The sequence below is a fragment of the Nannobrachium achirus genome (genome assembly GCF_963921795.1).
Source record: "Nannobrachium achirus genome assembly, chromosome: 24".
Lineage (NCBI taxonomy): Eukaryota > Metazoa > Chordata > Actinopteri > Myctophiformes > Myctophidae > Nannobrachium > Nannobrachium achirus.
The window spans coordinates 33,847,103-33,872,102 of record NC_137831.1 but is presented as its reverse complement, the minus strand read 5'-3'; the positions used below and the strand labels follow the sequence as shown (position 1 = coordinate 33,872,102).

Sequence of the window (25,000 nt, the reverse complement as noted above, 5' to 3'; positions counted from 1 at the left end):
CGGGAGTTGTCCCGCTTTTCCCAATGGCCAGCACGTCCCTGAATGTCAGCCCCTGCCTCTCTAACATTCTCTGCATGTCCCTGCTCTCTCTCTCTCTCTCTCTCTCTCTCTCTCTCTCTCTCTCTCTCTCTCTCTCTCTCTCTCTCTCTCTCTCTCTCTCTCTCTCTCTGTGTGACATTGCCCCTGACACCTCTAGCTGTCACGCGGTGGAAAGGTCAGTGTTCACACAGTGACAGGACGTGACCTTTGGAAGCATATTGTGAACAGGCTGCCCGGAATCCTAATGGAGACGCGCGAGCGCGCGTATGTGTGTATCGAAAAAAATACAGAAATATATTCTGTGACTACTTTAAAAAAAAAAAACAATAGGCATATCGTGGCAATAGGTGGCAGTGTTATTTGGAATCGCACATGAGTTCTGGGCGGAGCTGTTTGTTTTCACGCCCGTCGGCAGGTTAGTTACTCACCAGCGTTAGTTTCACTGAGGTTAAGGTTAGGGTTAGGGTTAGGTTTAGGCATAGTTTTACTGAGGTTAAGGTTAGGGTTAGAGTTAGGGTTAGGGTTAGGTTTAAGTGATCGCACCTCTGTGCGGTCCAAGCGAACAAAAAGGAGCGCTCCCTAGCGCCAGTTCAGCCAATCAAAAGCTTCCATGGGCTTGCCCAGAACTCATGTGCGATTCCAAATAACGCGGCAGTGAGGGCTATTTTGGTTAAATATTTTGGCAGTGGGGTCCCCATATCATTAAAAATACATAATGGTCACTGTCTGGCCAAAACCTCTTGACTCCATTTTTGAGGTTTTTGATTTTTTTTGGCATAAATCAGGGCTATTGAACACCCTTTACAGCTGAGTGTGGGTTAAAATAATATTGAACCAATGGAAAGTAGAAAAAGTGCTTGGGGGACAAAACCTACTAACTCCACACTTTCTGCCAAACCAGCTAACTCCACCCGATTGTCCCTCTCTTTTTTTCATAAATATGTGCTATTGAACAACCTTAACGTCTGTGTGTTGGTTAAAATAATATTGAACCAATGAAAAGCAGTAAAAAGCCCTTCGGTTCAAAACCTCCTAACTCCACTAGAGCTCATCTATTCCCGAAAATGTACATTTTGGAGTTAGGAGGTTTCGGCCTGACAGCAGAGATATATTCTTGGCAGTGAATGAGTTAAGTACAGTACTCAAGTAAATGTGCTTAGTTACTTTCCAGTCCACCAACAAGGGCATGTTAGTACGCGCGCGCGCGCGCGTGTGAACGCGGCGTGTTGCTGGCGGTAGTAAAATAATCTCATTAGGTGGGCTAATGACAAACATAAAGGACGTGACATTAACGCCCGGCTAATGTCAGGAGCCGTCACCAGCTGCGGGCGGGCCGGGGACCCCCGCCCCTCCTCCCTCCTTCCTTTCATGTCTGCCGCCTCACGGCGAGGCCGGGCCGCGCGCTCGTTTTAGGCCGGGACGGCGAGCTTCCCCCTCCCGAGGCGAATCAATCGAGTGTCACGCCGCGCGTGCTGTCACGCCAGAGTGCCTCTCATCATCGCCTTTGGCGGATTTAAAAACAAAGCGGCTCGAGACCTGCGGTCAGGCACGTGCACACACAGACATCAAAGGGGGCTTGAGCCCCTGCCCTTTTAACCGTCTGTAAAAAACAAGTGCCCTCTCCAGACCATGAATGCCGTTTTTACTATGGTGAAAGAGATGCAAATGCCCGCTTTCTGTGCCATACCTGAAGGCAGCAATCAAGAGAATTGCCTTGTCCAAAGTCTCCTGAATTGAATGTAGCGTCTTATGTTGAAAGAATTGCCCTCACAGTGTAGAAATCCAAGCTGTACACCACATCGCCAGTATTGCCTTTTTTAATGCTTTGCTTAGTGTGGTATCAAGTACCGAAAATAACCAACCTCCAAGCTCACAACACGTCGCAACGTCTCAAAAAGTGCTCTCTCCAGACCTTGAATGCAGTTTTTACTATGGTGAAAGAAATTCAAATGCCCTCTTTCCATGCCATACATGAAGGCAGCATTCAAGAGAAATGTCTTGTCCGGACTCCTGAACGTGAGCATCTTGTGTTGAAAGAATTGCCCTCTCTCTGTAGAAATCCTTGCCTTTACGCCACATCTCCATTATTGACTTAATTATGCTTACTTCAGTGTGGTATCAAGCTCCGAAAATAGCCGACCTCCAAGCTCACAACGCGTTGCCTTGCGACGCGTTGTGAGCTTGGAGGTCTGCTATTTTCGATATTTTCACCAAAAGGCCCTTTTAGAAATTTCAGCCCCTGCCTCTCTAACATTCTCTACACGTCCCTGCCTGTGGTGCTCGACGTTCAACATTATCTGCGCATCAGCCAGATAGCCTTGAAACCCCACTATTATCGGGCGAACATTCGCCAGGACTAGCCTCAGATCTCAGATCAGCTGCTGTAGCACTCAGGGAAGCTGTCTGAACCTTTTCCCTAAAACATCCGGGACAAGGCTCCACACGTAGTTTTTGTCAGTGAAAAAAGGTAGTCAACAATCATTTTTCATGATAGTTCTAGTCGACGACACTGCAGCAGACCAAGTACAGTTGCAATTCGGGTCTGTTTCTCTAAGAATAGAGGCATTCTGTGTTTTCTCTGCTTCTTGTTTGTTTTCCCGAAGCCTGTGTTGAGTGACCGTCGAGCCAACGTGGCCTTTTGGTCTGCTTTGGTCTGCGTGGTGTTAAGGTGCTGATGGCTGCCGCGCCCGCGACTGAAACCACCATTAAAGGATGCGCCAGGCGGAAACCTTGTATGTCCAAAACTGTTACTCCTCATGAAACTAACATAATGACGCTGAATGGCACCACAGTATAGATTTTCAGGGGATTTGCAGAACATTTAGATTGTAGATCAGGTATTTTTGCTTGTTTCTGCAAAAATAAGCTCTGTTTTCCATAAAAATTTGAAAAGCAACACATTGAAACGGCACATCTGTACATAAGGTCGCCAAAAGGATAACTCAAAAAGGCCTGAGGGCTTGTTCACAATGTGGTCCCATCCTCCCTTGTATTCAGTTCATCATAGTTCAGTCACTTTGACTATCAACATTGTTTAAAACTACAAGTTCTACCACTTTATGTGTTCAAATACTGGATTCTGATTGGCTTAAAACAGTGGTAAATCAGACAACAACCTTGAGTTGGCTCCTGGACCCCGCCCACTGAAACAATTAATGATTGTAACTAAAGATCCTTGCAAGTTACAACTGTGTTTTCTTTCATTTATATGGTAAAAGTGGTAGAAAAGCAATTTACCATTCGAGGTCGTGGGTTGTTGGCTGATTTACCAGCCAAGAACCCACTCCCTCTCATGGTAAATGGCTTACTTTCAAGCTCAAACCTATCGCAACGTGACATTTCGAGAGCCTGTAGCTCGGCTAGTGTTGCTAATCTTGTGTGTCACTGTCGTATGATGAAATAGTTTGTTAATCTAGAGAGGAAACTTAAAAAGTCCAAAGACCAGAGATACAAGGTTTTCTGCCAGACATCGGCGGCGGTCGCAGCCGCGGTTCGACACAAGCGATGATGTGTTCCAGTCGCGGCCAGATGCGCGCCGCCGCGAGGCCTTGCTTCCAGATGTTTGCGTGTGTTTGCCCGGGCGAGCGTGTCGGCGGGCTCTCTGCTCTCGGCTCGACCGTGATGTCACGAGACGTCAGGAAAACAAAAACACAATGTCGCTTGTTCGAGTTTTAAGCCCCGAGCTGAGACAAAGCAGGCCGAACGATTAGGGGCTGGATGTAAGAACACAGCTTAACCCATTTAGGTCTAGAATTAGTGAATGCTTTAACTGTTGAAAAATAGCAGATATACAAGCTCACAGCGCGGCACTGAGATCTGCTATTTTTGAAAAAGTTGTGAAAATGTGTGCAAATCTTTGAACATATGTATTTTTAAAGCGAACGTTTGTAACTCAAATTTTGCTTCTGGGAGGTCCCTGGAACTAAATATTTTGAGATGGGGGTCCGTGGCCAAATACATATCATTTTGGGGGTCCTTCACATGAAAAGGTTTGAGAACCACTGACATATAGTCTCTCAAGAACAGACTAGCTGAGCTCCAGTCAAGTGAAAAGGACCTTTTCTTTGACGATGGCTAGCCAGCTTGCTGACATAGAAACCTAGGTTTTTTAAAAAAACCTTAGAAGGATTCAAAAGACGCTTATAGAATCGGGTCAAAATTCAAATTTTCACGACTTCTAAAAAATAGCAGATCTACAAGCTCGCAGCGCGGCACTCGGTGCCGCGCTGTGAGCTTGTATATCTGCTATTTTTCAATAGTTAAAGCATCAAATAATAATACGCAACAATGCGTACCCGTTCTGAATGACTTAAGGAGCAGTGTCTTCAATTACATCGCCCTGATCAAAGGCCCTACACATCGAGCGAAACAGATTGTTTTTCCGCAGAAAAATGACTGCACATGGAGTGCCGATTGATGTTGGAGGCTTAACCACTTAGACATGATATATTTATTCGATCGGGTATTTCTCTTTGGAGCGAGCTGCCTCTGTGTGTCATTCAGTCTCAATCTAAACTGTCCTATAAAAAAGAAAGTGTGAAAATACAGTTAGGGGAAAAAGCTACAGGCTAGGGACGCACACGTTTTAGGGATGGGGACGCTAGTGGTTGAAGTCATAGTGCATGGGTCTTCAACAGGGGGTCCGGGACGCCTAGGGGGTCCTCAGAGTTGCGACAGTGGGTCCTCCAAATCTTTTAGTGATAGAAACTTTTTTTTTCTTCTTTTTTGTATTAACCAACTTGAACCCTAGTGTCCATATTCTGAGAACTTTAGCCAACAATATCTGATCTACAAGCTCACAACGCCTCGCGCTGCGAGGCGTTGGGAGCTTGTAGATCTGCTATTTTTGGCAAAGAGCTTTCGTGTAGAGGGGGAAAAGAGCAGTACAGAGTGAAAGGTAAAGTTTATTTAATATTGACAGTTCAAGTGGTAAACATCTGAAAACACACATTGACATGAATCCAAAATTCACTGACAATTGTGCTGTCAAACAATGAAACTATATGGAATCTATGATAAGGTATAGTGGGGGTCCCTGCTTCATCTCTCTCTCAACTAAGGGGTCCTTGGCCTGAAAACGTTGAAGACCCCTGTCATAGTGTGTTGTCATGGCTGGTGTAACCTACTGACTCACTTGCCAGTGCTCATTGACTCCTATTCTATGCTGTAACATAAAAACGGCTGTATCTCTGAATAAGTTGCAAATAACGCCGAAAAGGCAGAGAGATGCTCTTTTTCACGGCTACACTCAATCGTGATGGTTCGCCGCGGTTAGGATTTTAGTTTCGCGACCGTTTGTAAACAAACTGACCTCCTTCCTGTAATCGTAAGACTACACATGTGCACACGCACGTGGCTTCCGGGGCTCTTCAAAATAAAACGACAGGCTATGGCGGCAGGCGTTGTGGTAACTCATTTACTGCCATTAAAAAATGGCTGTGATTGAAAGAACGCCGCGATCTTCACCAAACAGGAAGCACTGTTTTTGGGGCACTTAGGAAGCCGATTTTTCGGCGATCCGATTTTTGATTGTTTTGAATTAAATCTAATTAATCTAATAGCTTGGGAAACTCGGGCATGGCGGCCTGGAACAGTGGGAATAACTCGGGAAACTCAAACAATATTTTTTATTGAAAATGACATAGGCACCGAATGTGCCAGCAATGTTTTTACTCATCCGAGAAGTTTGCAGAACCTGCAAACGTTAAAACTCTTTCCTGTTATCGTATAAGTGTACTGTCTGTAGTTACGTTCCCATGTGGCCTAACCCACTAACCTGGACCTCCAAAGCTTTGAATTATTCACTATTTTGACCCGTAGAAGGATTATGTTTTTACGCCGTCGTGGCATATCCTGACGTAACGCGAAATGGAAGACGGAACGAGTCAAACGTTCACAGCTGCGCCTTGAAAGAATCCGTGGGACGAGAATAGCCGACAGGAAGGTCTTCCCCGTTGGGCGCGCGAGGCGAGGCGGCGAGGCGTGGGCGAGGATTCTCTTGCGGGCGGTCACATTTTGGATGTGAGGTGAATTATGGCTGAAAAGGCGGCGTGACCCGAAGAAACACGCACGCACGCACGCACGCACGCACGCACGCGCACACACACACACACACACACACACACACACACACACCACACACACACACACACACACACACACACCATCTGCTCCTCATAATGCCAGAGGTTTGAACCCCTCTGCACATTCCTACTGGTGTCTGCTCAACATGTGTGTGTGTGTGTGTGTGTGTGTGTGTGTGTGTGTGTGTGTGTGTGTGTGTGTGTGTGTGTGTGTGTGTGTGTGTGTGTGTGTGTGTGTGTGTGTGTGTGTGTGTGTGTGTGTGTGTGTGTGTGTGTGTGTACTTGTATTACTATACTTGTGCGGGCCAAATGTCCCCACAAATGTGAGAAATGGACATATATGGAGAATATTTTGGGAGCTTTTCTGGCTGTATTTGTAGTTTACACTGTAGATAGGCAGGAAACGGGGAGAGACATAGTGTAAAGATCGTCGGGAACGGGACTCGAATCGAGCCTATGAGCCTAGGTGCCTGGACCGCTAGACCAGTGGTTCTCAACCTGGTCCCCAAATATTTTGGGGGGTCCCCAGATGATTGGCTTAATGTGAAACGTTGTTTTCTCAACAAACCAACATGAAGTTTAAGTGTATCTGCACATTTCTAAAGTGACGATTTAAGAACTTTTTAATACCTCTAAAATGTCAAATTACACATTGGCCAAATTGTCAAATATTAGAGGCAGACATTTTGAAAATAGCCTCACCACATTCTCACAACGCCTCACCACGCTTCACACTGCGACACATTGTAGCGAGCTTGTAGATCGTCTATTTTCTGCTGTAGGGTTTTGGGGGTAAAAACTTCCAAAAGAAACAGGATTCATAAAAGCGCCGCCCCCTAAAACATCGATGTCCTCACAAGTGCGGTAACACAAACATGCGTGCACGCGTGTGTGTGTCTTTCTGCATGTGTGTTTTAATGAGCGTAATGCTCACGATTGATGTGTGTGTGTGTGTTGTTTGTGGTTTTGATCCATGTGTGTCTGAATGGATGTCAGGGGAGGCCAGAAGAAGTCATCACCTCTCACTTTCTGCTGCTCCCTCCTCCCCTCTCCTCCCGATTGTGTGTGAGTTATGAACTGAGGGGGAGGCAGCCACTCAATAACAAATGGGGGAGCGGTGGCGGAAGTCTGTGTGTGTGTGTGCGTGCGTGCGAGCGTGCGTGCATGTGCAGGGGTGTCGCACCAAATCCTGGGCCCTGGGTACAAGGATTCACTGCGTTATCTTGTGTTTTAACTATTGAAAAATAGCAGATATACAAGCTCACAGCGCGGCACCGAGTGCCGCGCTGTGAGCTTGTAGATCTGCTATTTTTGAAAAATCGTGAAAACTTGTGCAAGTAAGGTTTTTTGGAAAAAACTATGTTTCTACGTCAGTGGTGCTCAAACTTTTTCATGTGAAGGACCCCCAAAATGATATGTATTTGGCCACGGACCCCCATCTCAAAATGTTTAGTCCCAGGGACCCTCCCAGAAGCAGAATTTGAGTTACAAATGTTCGCTTAGAAAATACACATATTCTAAGATTTATACACATTTTCACGACTTTTCAGATCTACAAGCTCGCAAGATCTGCTATTTTTCAATAGCTAAAATATAAAATAATGAAGGCCCCTCCACCTTGGGCCCTAGTTACTCAGTCCCACCCCCTCCCCTTGTGACGCCCCTGTGCATGTGTGCGAGACTGCTAGTGAGGGGCCCGGAGTGCAATCTTTCTGTCCAAGGTCGAGGGGAGTTTAGCTATTCTCATCTATCCATCAGCCACTGTGTGTGTGTGTGTGTCTGTCTGTCTATGTGTGTGTGTGTGTGTGTGTGTGTGTGTGTGTGAGAGACAGATTCAGACACAACATGTCGAGGGCCCCCCGCCAGGGGTTGAGGGGCCACCGGGGGGCCTTGGTAGCTATCTCTGCCAGCCCCTGCCAGGAATCTCACTCTGTGGGGGGGATGGATGTGATTGGTTAGGGGGAGGGGGAAGGGGTGGGATCACGATGACACTATTATACCAAAATGAACCGTGCCGCGAAGCATATTTCATAGTTCGAGGTTTGTTTCCATACGTTATGACTCTGTATCTGATAAGGCTCTCAGAAGCTAGTTTGGGCCCTGTTCTGGAGGTGATGCTAACAGTGGTGCAAAGTAACTAAGAACATTTACTCAAGTACTGTACTTAAATGCATTATTTTTTATAATTTGACTTCACTGGAATATTTCCAGTTTCAGTACTTTTACTTCTGCTCCACTACTTCTCAGAGGAAAACATTGTACTTTTTACTCCTCTACAATTATTTGACAGCTTGTTTGAGTTCGTAGATTTTGATTATTATTACAAAAAATGCATTAACGATGTGATGCATTGTGAGCTTGTAGATGTGCGACATTTTATATATTTACTTTAGTCTGGAGGATAGTGACGAGAATCGTTCACTTTTTCATACAAGCGTGAAATTTGGTACACTTGTACAGTTTGGGGCCCTGAACATTTTCAGATATGGAGCCATCGCAAAAACGCCCCCTGGTGGCCATGGCAGCTATTTTACTTTCCACCATTACCAATTAATGTATTTAGCATCATAACTCCTGAACCAAACATGATAATACAGAATAGATGATGTCTACACCTATGTTTTGATGGTCAATGATTACAATAATACCATGTACAACATCATAAACCATTCAGAAAAATAGTTAATGATCATGTTTTTCCAAACTGTTTTCACTTTATCATAAAAGTATGAAACCTGGTACACTTGTACAGTTTGGGGCCCTGAACATTTTCAGATATGGAGCCATCGCAAAAACGCCCCCTGGTGGCCATGGCAGCCATTTTACTTTTCACCATTACCAATTAATGTATTTAGCATCATAACTCCTAAACAAAACATGATAATACAGAATAGATGATGTCTAGACCTATGTTTTGATGGCCAAGGATTCCATTGATATCATGTACAACATCATAAACTGTTCAGGTGAATAGTTAATGGTCAATTCGGTGATGTTATGAGGTAGTCCGCTGGTTTTGTCCGAACATTTTTCACTTTTTCATAAAAGTATGAAACTTGGTACACTTGTATAGTTTGGGACCCTGAACATTGTCAGATATGGAGCCATCGCAAAAAAGCTCCCTGGTGGCCATGGTGGGCATTTTAATATCCGCCATTACCAGATAATGTATTTTGCGTCTTATCTCCAGAACTATACATAATAATACAGAATATGTGATTTCTACACCTATGTTTTGATGGTCAATGATTCCATTGATAATGTGTACAACATCATAAACTGTCCAGCTGAATATTTAATAGTCAATTCAGTGATGTGAGAAGGAAATCACAATATTTTGCGTCTGTTGCATACATTTGGTTTCATTGTCTTGTTCAAATTTATTTCTTAAGCACATATATTTCATGTTTTTTTGCTAGTATTGATTTCAAGTTTCATGCATGTTTTTTTGTTTGACTGACTGATTGATTGATTGATTGATTGATTGATTGATTGTTGTCCAATCAAGTGGGTTTGTCCAACCCCAGTCTGTTGTAGATGGCATTTCTGGTGCCACCTCAAATGCTTGTCCCCAACAGTGTACTCCTTGGTACACTGCTCTTTTGAGTTGTTGCACCAGTGCATCCTTAGTTGGGGGCTTAGTTGCTCTCCTCTTCCTTTTTTGTGAATAACTCAAGACCAAGCTTGCTGGGTGGCATTTGGGACTGTAAAAAAAAACACTTCAGACACTATACCTGCCCATGAGATTGCCAAAACTCTGGGTCCACTCCTGACAAATCCATGGCTCTTCCTGTGTTCCATGCCTTTGCTGGCTGTGACACAGTATCTGCATTTGCAACCAGGGGAAAGAAGAAAGCATGGGAAACCTGGAATGCCTTTGACGTGGCAACAGAGGCCTTCATGGCTCTGTCAAAGGCTTTAAAACCAATTCCAGAGCAAGTCATTTCCGTTATGGAACGCTACACAATTCTCGCCTACGATCGCACCAGCAGCCAACTTGACATCAATCAAGCTCATCTTGAATTATTCACAAAAAAAGGAAGAGTGAGGGGCATATACCCCCAACTAAGGATGCACTGGTGCAGCACCTCAAAAGAACAGTGTACCAAGAGTACACTGTTGGGGACAAACATTTGAGGTGGCACCAGATATACCATCTCCAACAGACTGGGGTTGGACGTAGATGTACCCACTTAATTGGAGACCATTGTGGTCAATTCTTCCACAGGCAAGCCAAGCTATTGAGCTCTTGAGTTGTGGCTGCAAGAAAGGCTGCAAATAAATGCAAAAAAGCCTCCTTATAGTGCACAGCATAGTGTCAATGTGGAGGAGGCTGTAAAGAAGACAGTGAAGATTGAAGAATATATTCATTGTCATCAACAACGACAACAATACATCAGTCAAACAAAAAAACATGCATGAAACATGAAATCAATACTAGGAAAAATATGAAATGAAATATATGTGCTTAACACAATTAGTGCTGCAGGGTATGAAGGGTTAACTTTTCTTTGACGCCACGCAGATCTGCCCATTAGCACACGCTCTTATTGTGAAAGGCCTGCCTGGAATGTGTGTACACACACGGACTGTTGAATGACATCAACGATTACGTCATCTAGTCACATGACATGTGTCATGTGACAGTGTGTCATGGCGGCCGCCAGGCTTGCCTTGCTATTGTTGTTTGGAGCTGTGCTTTGGGTTTAAAAGTCTTATTTGGAGTAAATGAAGTCTCTTTATGGGCCTCTCCATTGACTTAACATGGAGGAGCTTCACTTCGCGTGCACGCCCAACGTGCGTTTTAAACAAATCGCGGACATTACCGATGCGGCCGCGACCGGAGCTACATACTGTAAGTATTAATACATTTACTGTAAATACAGTAAGATTGACGGTGAGCGCTGTCAATGGCGTCGTGTAGTAACCGGTTTTAACTCACTTACTGCCAATTTAAAATGCCCCTCGAGTGGCACTAGTGCCAGAAGCCTCCATAGACTCCCATGTAATTTATAGTGCACAGATCATGCACGCCCATGCACAGATCATGCACCATGTTTGTGCAGGCTGTTCACAGCTTTCAAACAAAAAAAAAAGATTGGAAATCCGTTCAGGCATTCATGATTTATCAGCCATAATGTTTTCTTCAGATGTAAACAAAAATGGCTGCCATGTTTGAAAGATGGGGTTGTATGGGGGGTGGAACATGCAAAATCGCGATTGAAATCATGTTTACTAGATTTAATTGGGTCCAAAAAAAAAAAAAAAAAAACTTTTTTTTTTTTTTCCTAAGTAAAAGTTGCCCAAAGTCGCTTGGCAGGGAACTCCATAGTGAGAAAGTTGCTCTAAAAGTCGCCTGGCACTGTATGAGTTAATGACGGTGAGGATCGTCAAGGGCAGCAGAACAGTTAAGAAATCAATTACAAAGAAAATGAAACCAAAATGTTCTAACAACAACAAAACCAACTATTTCTGAAATAAAATCTTTTAAATAAACCTTTAATAATAATAATAATACATTATTTAAAGCTAATTTGTTATTGTCATATTGAATATTGCTCTGCTCTCACTATATTATCAGGGGCAAAGCTAAAACTCTAAAACAACATGTATGCAACAGAAACGAAATATTTTGATTTCCATCTCACATCACTGAATTGACTATTGACTATTCAGCTGGACAGTTTATGATGTTGTACACATTATCAATGGAATCATTGACCATTAAAACATAGGTGTAGACATCACATATTCTGTATTATCATGTATGGTTCAGGAGATAAGACGCAAAATATATTATCTGGTAATGGTGGATATTAAAATGTCCGCCATGGCCACCAGGGGGCGTTTTTGCGATGGCTCCATATCTGACAATGTTCAGGGTCCCAAACTGTACAAGTGTACCAAATTTCATACTTTTATGAAAAAGTGAAAAATGTTCGAACAAAACCAGCAGACTACCTCAAAACATCACCGAAATGACCATTAACTATTCACCTGAACAGTTTATGATGTTGTACATGATATCAATGGAATCCTTGACCATCAAAACATAGGTTTAGACCTCATATATTCGGTATTATCATGTTTAGTTCAGGAGTTATGATGTAAAATACATTAATTGGTAATGGTGGAAAGTAAAATGGCCGCCATCGCCACCAGGGGGCGTTTTTGCGATGGCTCCATATCTGAAAATGTTCAGGGCCCCAAACTGTACAAGTGTACCAATTTTCACGCTTGTATGAAAAAGTGAACGATTCACCTAAAATCTGGTCATTATCCTACGGACTACTTGTGAATTTGGACATTTTGCATAATTAGTACTTTCTACTTTTTGTACTTTTAGTACATATTGATACCAATATTTTTTTACTTTTTACTCAAGTACTTTTAAAAGTTTAACAGCATTGATACGTATATTTAAGTAAAACATTTGAGTGCTTGGTCCACCAATGATACTAAGTCTGGGTAATGGAAACCCAGAACTGAGAAGCTATACTTTCAAATGTGTCAAAAAAAGAAAAGTGTAATAAAAGTACCACTAAAATTTCTTTCATGATTTTTTCGGGTCCAAAATGAACGCTACGTTTGACCTCTCTATGCTGAAGCGTGTCTTTATCCAAGTGCTTCTCTTCTTTTATTGCCAACGGTATTTCATTTCATTTGTCCCCAAAGGAACGCTGCGAGGTAGCGCAGTGTTGTAAACTTGTAAACTGCATTATTGCTGCCTTTCAGATGTGAGTCAGGGAAATAGGAAACCTTAGAGGTGTTAGGGGTGCAACATCAACTGGCTGAAGGTTGTCTATTACAGTGGTTCTCAACCTATTCAGGCCGCGACCCCCAAAATAATCACATTTTAACTGGGGACCTGCACAAGCACTTGGAATTGTAGGAGTTGGCATTACATTTAATTTGACTCGATCTATTCCATTTTGAAAATAGAACATGTAGATCTGCTACTTTCACAAGTTCTGCCTCTAATATTTGACAATACTACCAATGTTTGACAAGAGGTACTAAAAAGGTCTTTAAAGTCTTTAAATTGTCACTTTATAAATGTTCAGATACCCTGTATACACTTATACCGTATGTTGGTCTGTTTACGTATCCCTGTGAACTTGTAAATCAGCAATTTGTTTGGTTGGACTGCCATGCAGCTAAGTGTAAACCACCTTTAAGGTAGACATGTGACCGAGCCTGTGTTTGTCTCTGTTTCCATAGAAACCAGCACCCCGCCGGACACCGCCACGCCCACCCTGCCTGCTGGCATGGAAACCAGCACCGCCCCCATGTCAACAACAGGTGAGATCTGCTGCCACTGGATGTGCTCCAATTGTACAGCTGAATTACCGTATTTTCCGGACTATAAGGCGCACTTAAAAGCCTTTAATTTTCTCAAAAAACTACAGTGCGCCTTATAGTCCAGTGCGCCTTATATATGAAAACAGTTTGAAAATAGACCATTCATTGACAGTGCGCCTTATAGTCAGGTGCGCCTTATAGTCCAGAAAATACTTGTAGCTTGAAAACAATTATATTCAAAGTAGCAAAATGTACTTCCAGAATCATATATGATGTTATTTGACTATATTTATCGGCCATTAAAAAATGCTATTTGATATTATCTAGAATATCTACACGCTCACAACTCATCACGATGTGACGTGTTGTGAGATTGTAGGTCGTGTATTTTTGAGTAACTAAACTGTCAAATGAATGCATTTGACAAATGGGGTCAAATTGTGCAATATGTAGCGGAGTAGAAGTATATGATGATCAAGATCTTATAACTGTAACTGCACTTAGTTGCTTTAAATTACACCACTGCATAAGTGGACGATGACCTGTGTGTAAAATAATGAGCGCACGAGTACTGGAGCATCTCATAGCATTCATTATCATTCAAAGCAACACTGAATGTTCCTTCTTGCTCCGTAATGACTGACTGATATTCTCTCTCTCTCTCTCTCTCTCTCTCTCTCTCTCTCTGTCTCTCTCTCTCTCTCTCTCTCTCTCTCTCTCTCTCTCTCCCCCCCCCCCCCCCCTCCCAGCAGCAGGCTCCCAGGGTGCGTGTGACTTTGAGCAGGGCCTGTGTGGGTGGACGCATGACCCCAACGCACCTCTCCTGTGGTCCCTGCATCACCACGGTGAGTGTGTGTCCCCATCACTGTCCCTATAGCCTTTGAGAGGGTGAAAGGGCCTTTCTGTGTGGAGTTTGCATGTTCTCCCCATGTCCCCTAGGGTAGGTACCCTCACAAAAAACATGCAGTAAATCCTGGTCTCTATACTGTCTGGTGAGCCGGAATGCCTGTTGAAGGGCAAAGGAGCTGGTTGGAATAAGGTGTTCCTTCCACACGCTACGTCGTACTGGGGAAACTCCTCCGTCAGGTGATAAGAAGCGTCTTGGACTGCTCATGCATTGAAGGAAGGATCTGCAAGCTTGCAACAGCGTTGTGAGCTTGCAGATGTGCTATTTTCACTAGTTTGGGTCCCGGGCAACCATGTGCTTTCTCTTTTGGGTTCTTGAGCTAAAAAGTTTGAGGGCCGCTGCTTATGAATTAGAAGCGAGAAAAAATAAATCCATATAGTAAAGGCTACACAAGAATAAATCCCTGTCCTCAAAATCCCTGGAGAAAAAAAAAAAACCCTTTGCTGTATCTTTTATGAATACGTCGAGAGCTTCGCTTGTTAACCGCGAGGGTGTATGAAAGGGAAAGTGAATCATTATCCCTTCAAGGGGGCGCAGATGTGTGGTGGTGATCATCATCGGGGGAATGTGCCCTGCAGTAATGACGAGCAGGGGACGGCATCTCCTCTCTGGAATGTCCCACTCCCTACAAAATACAGTTTTTTTCTACTTGACTAAAAGTAAAATACTCTGTTACAGGTAAAAGTCCGGAATAAAAAATGTACTTGCGTAAAAGTACAAAGGTTTTGGTATCAAAATGTACTTAAAGTACCAAAAGCAGAGTACAAAATTGCCCCTATCCATGCCAAACTCCACCCCTCATTTCTCACATGGCCCTCTTCTAGCGCCACCATGAGGCCGATTCTTGCAAAACACATTTTTGGACACTGCTCCTACAGATTTTGCCCTAAAATCACGCAAAGCGGTACACAGCATCTCTAAAGTCATGTCATCAACATGGATCTGTCCCATTTCCCATATTCCCTCCTGATTGGCTACCATTGCCTTCTAAAGTATGTGTATGCGACCTGACAGGCGCTTATCTCCCAATTAGGTCTTAATTAGGTCTTACTGGTAATAATAAGCTACAAAGTAGCCCTAGATGGAAATGTGGCGTCTCATGGTTTGATTCCTGAAGTGTGAATGAATTGTTCCTTTATTTATTTAATTACATTAAAAAGGAACAGATTTTGAGAGAGACATTGAACTCATTGAGTGCCAATCCCGAACTAGTTCGGCTTTATTAGCGTATCGCAGAGTGCCGATCCCGAACTAGTTCGGCTTTAAAACCCCATCAAATCTAGTGAACATGATTTCAATCGCGATTTTGCATGTTCCACCCCCATACAACCCCATCTAACATACAGGGCAGCCATGTTTGTTTACATAACATGTAAAACATAATGGTGATTATCTCAAGAATGCCTGAACGGATTTCCAATCGGATTTTTTTGTTTGAAAGCTGTGAACAAACTGCACAAATCCACTCCAATTCAATCCAGGATTGCATTGGATTTTTTAGAGCTCATTCTTCTCTGTTTTTTTCCCATGCATGAGGTGTGCAAGGTTTAATCATGGCTAAGTTGACGAAAATAAGGCTTCTAAAATGCTTGGTAGCCAATAGCTAACTTCAAGCTAACTTCATCCTCTTCCTGTACATGCACAAAGGAAAGTGTTCAGGCAAGTCATGGCTGCAGGGCTTCTGCATATACCAGCATATCTCTATGGGATTTTCTATGGCCACTGGGCGCCCTCTAGTGGTGACTAGGGTGGCACTCAATGAGTTAAAGGATATATTGTATAATCATATCCAATGACTGGCTTTTATTTTAAGACTTTGTCCGTCTACTTTCTCCATGATCATTAAAACTTTACTGAGCTAACCTGAATAATTGAGTCAAAGTAGGCTAATGAGTTTCATTTGTTAATCAATCTTTTCTCACGGGACGGTTTTCGGCCAGACTTTCCCAACCAATTTGCACTTTGAAATCAATTCAAGTGACTCCCTAGCTTAATGTTTTACAAGAAAATCTAACACATCATGATGATCGCTATGTTGGATAAACCAGTGCTTTACAAACGTTTTAGCTCGAGACCCAAAAGAGGTTTGTCTGGCGTCTACGGGACCCAAAATAGTGAGAATAGCAGATATACAATCTCAATGTGATGTGTTGTGAGCTTGTAGATCTGCTATTTTCACTACTTTTTCTTTTCGTTAAAGATTTGGAGTCTTTTGAAGTAATAATAACCAGTACGGTGCCCTAATACAGTATATGTATAGAAAACACACACAAAAATACAACATCTAACTATTAATTTACCGAATGTCCGTCTGTCTGATGTCTGTCTGTACTCTGACGTCATAGTACTGACCTCACAAGACTGGCTTGGACACTTGGACAGATGGATACAACAGGTATTGCACGACTAGACGTCAATGGTGACTATTCTGCCCAACGGGCACCAGTCTAGTGCAAATAAATAAGAAATACTGGTACTCACAACCCATAAAAATGGGTCACGTTCCCAGCTGGCATAAACCATCTCACGTTTCAAGTCTCTGCAAAAGCTGATGTTCACACCGTAACATGCAGTCCCGAAATGACCTGGATCCCCTGGAAACATCAAACAGACCGCATTGTGCTCTGGAAAAGTGTGATCAGTGGTGTCCAAAGATCTATCGTGAGGCTCAGCCATCATGTCAGCCCAGGGATAATTATTATGCTTCAATTATTAACCCATTTAGGCCTGAACACATTATGACGCAATATTTTATGCTTTAAATATAAAAAAATAGCAGATATACAAGCTCACAGCGCGGCACCGAGTGCCGCGCTGCGAGCTTGTAGATCTGCTATTTTTGAAAAATCGTGAAAATTAGAATTTTGACCCGATTCTATAAGTGTCTTTTGAATCCTTCTAAGATTTTTGGAAAAAACTAAACTATGTTTCTATGTCAGCAATCTGGCCAGCCATCGTCAAAGAAAAGGTCCTTTTCACTTAACTGGAGCTCAGTTAGTCTGTTCTTGAGAGACTACTATGTCAGTGGTTCTCAAACCTTTTCATGTGAAGGACCCCCAAAATGATATTTATTTGGCCACGGACCCCCATCTCAAAATATCTAGTTCCAGGGACCACCCAGAAGCAAAATCTGAGTTACAAACGTTCGCTTTGAAAATACATATATTAAAAGATTTGCACCCATTTTCACGACTCTTTTAAAAAATAGCAGATCTACAAGCTCGCAGCGCGGCACTCGGTGCCGCGCTGTGAGCTTGTATATCTGCTATTTTTCAAATGTTAAAGCATTCAATATGCCCAGGCCTAAATGGGTTAAATACCTGTTCCTGCACCCTCTGACGCTGAAACTTTTTTTGTTGCTATATTTCTGACAACTGACCCCAATTAATTTTACCATGGTCTCAGCATCAAAGTGATGGTGCTCGCACAAAAAAACAAATTTCACCCACTGCTTTACACCTGTAAACCTGTGCTTACTCAATGCTACTATACCTTTTATGAATATAATGTAATTTTACGTTAAGTATGTCAATACGATATAACGTGTTTCCCTGCTCTTCTATTGAGACATTGAGATTGTCTCAAAGGTCACGTCTCACCTGCATACTTGTTGTCTACTTTCACCGTAATATCTTTCACAAATTATGACATGCTCAGAAGTACAGCGATGCATAGGGTTCAAGTGGGTTAAGTCGGACGATAAAATAACTCACAGATTCACAATGGGCGTTTTGTGAGGTGAACGTGCATGCGGGCACGTGCACATGTGTGCACATGCGCACAGCTCACGTGCACGTGGACACGTGCACTATGGCACGCACAAGGTGCAGGTGTGTGAGGAGGCCAAGGGACACACTGTCCCGCCAGCTGCCAGAACTCACACTGATACACACTCGCTCATGTGCGCGCACGCAAACACACACACACACACACACACACACACACACACACACACACACACACACACACACACACACACACATAAACGCACTTCCTATAACAGGTGATTTAATCAGCAAATTGTTTATAACGGACATTTTCCCACAGGAAACACTTAGGGAATTCCTCCCTCAGACACCTCACTGAGGAACTCTCCATCACGCACGTCATGAGATCTCGTTATTCACATATATCACGCACGCACGCACACACACACACACACACACACACACACACACACACACACACACACACACAAAACGTGTGCATGAGTCAAACACCGGCACATATCGTCATGGTCAAGTAGAAACCTTGTATCTCAAATGTGTATGTTTTTTTTTTCTCGAAATTAAAGTGCCTACGTCGTCATACGAGTGTTGCACAAAATTAGTGAAAATAGCCGATCTACAAGCACACAACGCCTCGCGACGTGAGGCGTTGTGTGCTTGTAAATCGACCATTTTCACTAGTCTAAATCATTTTAAAAATGATAAATACAAGGTTTTGGACATACAAGGTTTCCACCCGACAGCAGCGACATACAGTAGGCCCTCCATTCAATTCGGTCCCCACCACCATAGATGCTGTGTGACTGTGTGTCGCGGTGGAATTCTGTGTGGGTTTATATCCACACAAACATCCTCTGGGGCGTAAACAGACGTGTTTCGACTGGGTTGTTCCTCTGGACAATATGCCTGTTGTCCAAGCAGGGGTGTCACAAGGGGAGGGAAAGTGGGACTGAGTTACCAGGGCCCAAGGTGGAGGGGCCTTAATTATTGTATACTTTAGCTATTGAAAAATAGCAGATATACAAGCTCGAGCTTGTAGATCTGCTATTTTTGAAAAGATGTGAAAATGTGTGCAAATCTTTAAATATATGTATTTTTTTAAGCGAACATTTGTAACTAAAATGTTGCTTCTGGGGGGGTCCCTGGAACTAAATATTTTGAGATGGGGGCCAAATACATATCATTTTGAGGGTCCTTCGCATGAAAACGTTTGAGCACCATTGACATAGAAACATATAGGTTTTTCAAAAAACCTTAGAAGGATCTGAAATATTCAGACTCCTCACACATTTTCAAGATTTTTTCAAAAATAGCAGATCTACAAGCTCGCAGCGGGGCACTCGGTGCCCCGCTGTGAGCTTGTATATCTGCTATTTTTCAATAGTTAACGCACAAAATGTGGGTGAATCCTTGTACCCCCAGGGCCCAGAATTTAGTGCGACACCCCTGTGTCCAAGTCACTTCACCTGGGAGAGTTTAAAGGGTGGGAGAAGAGAGGAACAGGGGGGATTTATGTAGTGCTGCGTCTCACAGCGGTCTGGTTTCTCTGACTGTACGCCCGGCTCCATTCTTCGGCTAGGCGTGTGTGTTTATGCGTCAACATCCCCCTCCTATTGTGCGCCTGACAATGATTCTGTTAGTAATTGTTGGTATATTGTTGATTGGTTGGCCCTTTGTTTTACGGCTGCTAGTGGCTGGGATTTCCAATGAGATCTGTATCTGTGTGCGTGCGTGCGTGCGTGCGTGCGTGCGTGCGTGCGTGCGTGCGTGTGTGTGAGAGAGAGGGAGAAAGAAAGTTTTAATCCAAGTGTGTGGATTAATTTGTATGCAGCAGCAATGTTAAAATGTTAGGCTCTAAAATAAGTGATCTAGCTATTAGAAAAAGGTTGAATCAGAATGTCTGGGGTAGATGGTTAATTTGTTTGTTAGTTTCATGTCTGTCACATTCATTTATTTTGCATTGTAAAGTGTTTTTAACTTATGAATTGATGCAGTGATGATCACACTTAGGAATAAGAGCTTATCCTCAAATTGCTGTAACCATGTGTGGTTCATGTTTGTATTTCATTTTTTCCATTTCAGGTAAACAAAACTAAACAAACACATACAGATGTGTCGTTTCAACTCTTCAGTATTCAGTTCACTGCTCTTTCACTGAAAATGTTCTGCAAATGCATTTTTTCACAGGTTTCTTTCCCTGTTTTACCTTTCTAATTGTTATAGAGAATGGAGCATTTCTTGACATTAATTTTGCAAAAAACTCACAAATGTCAAGAATCCACTCCATTCCCATTGAAAAGCAGAATCCACCTTCATAGTTAGATTTAAACTTCGAAGTCAGTGAAGATCATACAAATAGCTAAAAATAGTTGATCTACAAGCTCAATGTTCTGTGCAAATCCCATGAAAATCTACTGTCTTGTCAATGGCAGGACGCGTGAAGTTTTGAAATGGCACGTCTGTAAACCCCCCTAAAAACGCTTTTATATTACGATACAGCGGTGGAATGAGCTAGGCCTAGAATTATTGAATGCTTTAACCAGTGAAAAATAGCAGATATACAAGCTCACAGCGCGGCACCGAGTGCCACGCTGCGAGCTTGTAGATCTGATATTTTTGAAAAAGTCGTGAAAATGTGTGCAAATCTTTGAATACAGGTATATGGATTTTCAAAGCGAACGTTTGGAACTCAAATTTTGCTTCTGGGTGGTCCCTGGAACTAGATATTTAGAGATGCGGGTCCATGGCCAAATAAATATCATTTTGGGGGTCCTTCACATGAAAACGTTTGAGAACCACTGACATAGTGAAACTGAGCTCCAGTTAAGTGAAAAGGACCTTTTCTTTGACGATGGCTAGCCAGATTGCTGACATAGAAACACAGGTTTTTCAAAAAACCTTTGAAGGATTCAAAAGACACTTATAGAATCGGGTCAAAATTCTAATTTTCACAATTTTTCTAAAATAGCAGATCTACAAGCTCGCAGCGCGGCACTCGGTGCCGCGCTGTGAGCTTGTATATCTGCTATTGTTCAATAGTTAAAACATAAAATAATAATACACAATATAGTGTACCCGTTCTGAATGAGCTTAAGGCGGATGAAACCCTAGGCTGGTTTTTGTCATTTGTTTTCCAGTTCAGGTGGTAAACAACAGCAGTGGTAAAAAAAAAAAACATGGCGGGCCTGGTGGTGAGCAACGCAGCTGCGACTAATAAAACTAATGATGGGTGTGTTAAGATTTGCATGTGCCCAGGGCCAGGGATGTGCCTCTGGTCAGTGCTTGCACATTCTCACACACATACACACCTAAATCTACTCACACCCATCGTTAATTGGATCAGTTGCAGCTGTGTTGCTCAGATGACGGCGTACTAAAAGCTCAGCCTTACCCTGAACTGGAAAATAATCTACAAAATAAGCTTACGGTTTTAACAACAAGTGCCTGCCCACCACCACGTATACCTACGGGCTGGGTGGCGGCACCTGCTATTTTCACGATAGAACTGTCATACAAAATGTAATGCCTCAACTCTTAGTGCTTGTCAGGTTGGGGGGTCCCCAGCTAAAATATGATTATTTTGGGGGTCACAACGGCCTGAAAAGGTTGAGAAACACTGTATATCCTAGCAAATAAAGGCATAAAAAGCCAAAAACGAATCTTAAAAAAAAAGAAAAAATGGATTTAAATGCTTCTCTCTCTCTCCCTCTTATCTCTGTGTGTCCAGAACTCAACAGCTACCTGTCGGTGGAAGCCAGCCCCAAGACGGCGCAGCAGCGAGCCCGGCTGGTGAGCCCGGTGGTGGGGGCCGACACGGGGCCCCTGTGCCTGGCCTTCTCCTACCAGCTGTGGGGGGAGGCCCAGGGCAGCCTGAGGGTCCTGCTCCGGGACGCCCACCACGAGGAGACCCTCCTCTGGGCGCTGAGGGGCGACCAGGGCCCCGCCTGGAAGGAGGGCCGCGCCATCCTGCCTCGCTCCCCCAAAGACTTCCAGGTAATGACCATGGAAGTGTTAGACCACCTATGTTAACACATGGGACGCCACTATTAAATGCATTGAACTTACCTCGCGAACATCGGCGTGAATGACGGGCGCACATGTGATCTTTAGCGTGGTGAGGTTTAATCCAAACCGCAACAGAAGCTGACTTTGCCTGGAGTCAATAACATGGATCCTGTTTACAATGGATCGTCTATAGAGGTCTGAAACAGTACAGAGAATGGAGCACAGAGACACCGATCTGAATGAGGAAATGCTCGCGGGCGGCTCACCTTGTGCCAAAACAGCCCCTATTTGGCACCTGTTTACCTGGTAACCATGGCAACCAGATAAGACGTTCCCAGACGTCTTAAGGATTTTTTTGGCAAGCTATTTGTTAGAGGGGGTGCCGTGATTTTGTCCCCCCTAAAACCTGATCAACAGGTGTTATGATTATATTAGGAGGAAGATGTGTATAGAAAGCAGTGTACAAAAAGTGTTAAAATTATGTTTTTATGTGGCCTTAGCACCACCCACCTGAAGTTACCCACGCAAACAGCTGAGGAGGAAACCAAAAATACAGAGGGAAGACATACAGTATTGGCATATTATAACCACACCTGTGGGGCTATTGGAGTAATGTTAACTCCATAAACACTTACAAAACAGAAAACTATGGCACCACCCCTTTAGGCTTTAACACACACGTGTCGGGCGGTCAGCGGCCATTTTGAAAGGTCTTTGGTTGGGAAGCTCTCAGAAGGCTTTCCTAAATATTCCATTCTAAAGGGATTAACTTTTATTGCTTTACAAATTAAGCTCTGGTTACACCCAAAACACACCCATGACGGGTTCAGAAACTAAATACGACCCTTCTGTGCCTTCCACCTTACTTTGTGTGCAGATTATGCACCATTTAATCAGCTAAAGTTGCGTCATAGTGCTTTAGACCTTGCAGGGATTGGAAAAAGTTCCCTGGAAAGAATAACCATTACACTAGAAAGGTTGGCCTCCAATGAGCAATCTTCGTATTGTAATCCTCCCAGAAACCCCCCGAAACCTAAACAAAAGACATTTATCATTTCTAAAGGTTTTGTCTTGTTTGTCAGGGTGGTTGAAGGTCTTAGCTTTACGTTTCCCTGTCTTCTCAAGCCAGGTTGCACTCCTGGTGAAGGAAATAAGCCAGTGGTTTTCAAATTTGGCTCCGGGGACCCCCAGGGGTCCTCGGGGAGGTTCCCAAGGGGGTCCCCAGCTAAATTAACGACAGTTAGGAGGAACCAACCTTAACAGAACCATTTGGTTTTATTTGTATACTCTCAGAGTTATAAAATGCAAAACCGGCGGTCGTTGAAATGTGTTAATACTCATGGAGCAAAACACGTTCAGGAACGAGATAAGGGGGCAGGGGGTGGGGGGTGGGGTGCTGTGCCAGGGCCCCGTTATCTCGTCCACAGACGAGTTAACTGTTGCCATGGTTACCAGCTAAACGCTGGTGAGCGAAAACACTACATATCCCATCATGCAACTCGGCCGCCAGCATCATGGAGCGTCTATTCTCCATAGGCTCTGGTTCTTTGCTGATGCAAAGAAACGGCTTTATCTCTGAATCTACTTCCAAAACGCCAAGAAGGCGGAGAAACGCTCTTTGTGTGCTTATAGATCGGCTGTTTTCACTAGTTTAGTTCATTTTTTAAATGGTGAATACAAAACGAACGGTTTTGGACATACACGGTTTCCACCCGACAACGACGATAAGCTACATTACACTGCATCTGCTCAACACAGTTATTGCTCTCACTTATGACTCATAAGTTATGAGGTGGTAAGTGACTGTGGAGCGGCATTAACGTGTCATCCTAACCCCCCTGCCCTCTTCTTTCCCTTTCATTCCTGCAACTCTCCTTTTTGCCACAACTTTCCCTCTCTCTCATCCTTCACTCCACCTCCACCCTCTCCTTCCTCCTCCTCCCCTGTACAGGTGGTGATGGAGGGCTTCGTGGAGCACGGCACCGTGGGACACGTCTGGCTCGACAACATCCACATGAGCTCCGACACCCCGCTGGAGCAGTGCACACGTGAGTCTGAAAATAACTACTGCACGCACGTGGAGACATAGTCCAAGCGTTTCAGGCAAAAATCGTGCACTTTATGAAAGAAGAATGAAATTTGGCACTCAGTTAGAACATGCCATATGGAACATTTTTGGCTATAGGGGCATCACAGATTTGTCTTGGGAAACTTGTGAGTAAAATAATACCCAAAAAAATAATCCTGAATCCAATGCAAGCATTTGTTTTGCACGAAAAACATTCCTTTCCGAGAAACAGCCGCCACAAAACTTTGAAAAGTGATGACTCATCACTAAACCATAGTTGTATGGGGTCCGTTTTTAGCCCAAGGAATGTTTTTCCTGCAAAACAAATGTTTGCATTGGATTCAGAATCCCGAAAAACACCTAGTTTGACCCCTCACATGCTACTTAAAGCATATTTATTTTTTGGATTATTTTACTCTATAGTAAAGTCTATGAGAGCCCAACTTTAATTGGCTCCCACATGTTTCCCAAGACAAATCTGCGATGCCCCTATAGCCAAAAATTTTCCATAGGCATGTTCTAACTGTGTGCCAAATTTCATGCTTCTTTCATAAAGTGCACGATTTCATCAAAATACTGCCCGAAACGCCTGGACTAACAGTGGCGTCAGTTCAGAAAAAGCTAAGGTGGCGCGCGTGCAAGACACCAGTCATGTTGCCATACCTTAGCAACAGGCATGATACATTTTATTTAAGAAGTACATTCTATTTTTTCCCCGTTTCTACGGTTTCTTGGGCTGGATATGGCAGCCTGGAACGGTTGTTCAAGTGCAGCTAAACTTGGCATGTTAGTAAACGTGCCACAATTAACAATAATGCATTGCACCTGTGCGGAACCTGGGAATATACCATTCTATCAAGATGGCGAG

At 43.4% G+C, this 25,000-nt stretch overlaps 1 protein-coding gene across 1 annotated transcript in view; it reads left to right on the top strand.

Annotated features, from left to right (window-relative positions):
* Positions 1-25,000, top strand: part of LOC308280242 (neuropilin-2-like) — a gene marked incomplete at its 3' end in the record, with an annotated part of 147,851 nt that overhangs the window by 102,515 nt on the left and 20,336 nt on the right. The window contains exons 9-12 of the mRNA XM_080720503.1: positions 13,344-13,424; positions 14,174-14,269; positions 21,787-22,052; positions 24,016-24,112. Coding sequence (XP_080576629.1) covers positions 13,344-13,424; positions 14,174-14,269; positions 21,787-22,052; positions 24,016-24,112 — 540 coding nt within the window. The remainder of the gene's footprint in view (positions 1-13,343; positions 13,425-14,173; positions 14,270-21,786; positions 22,053-24,015; positions 24,113-25,000) is intronic.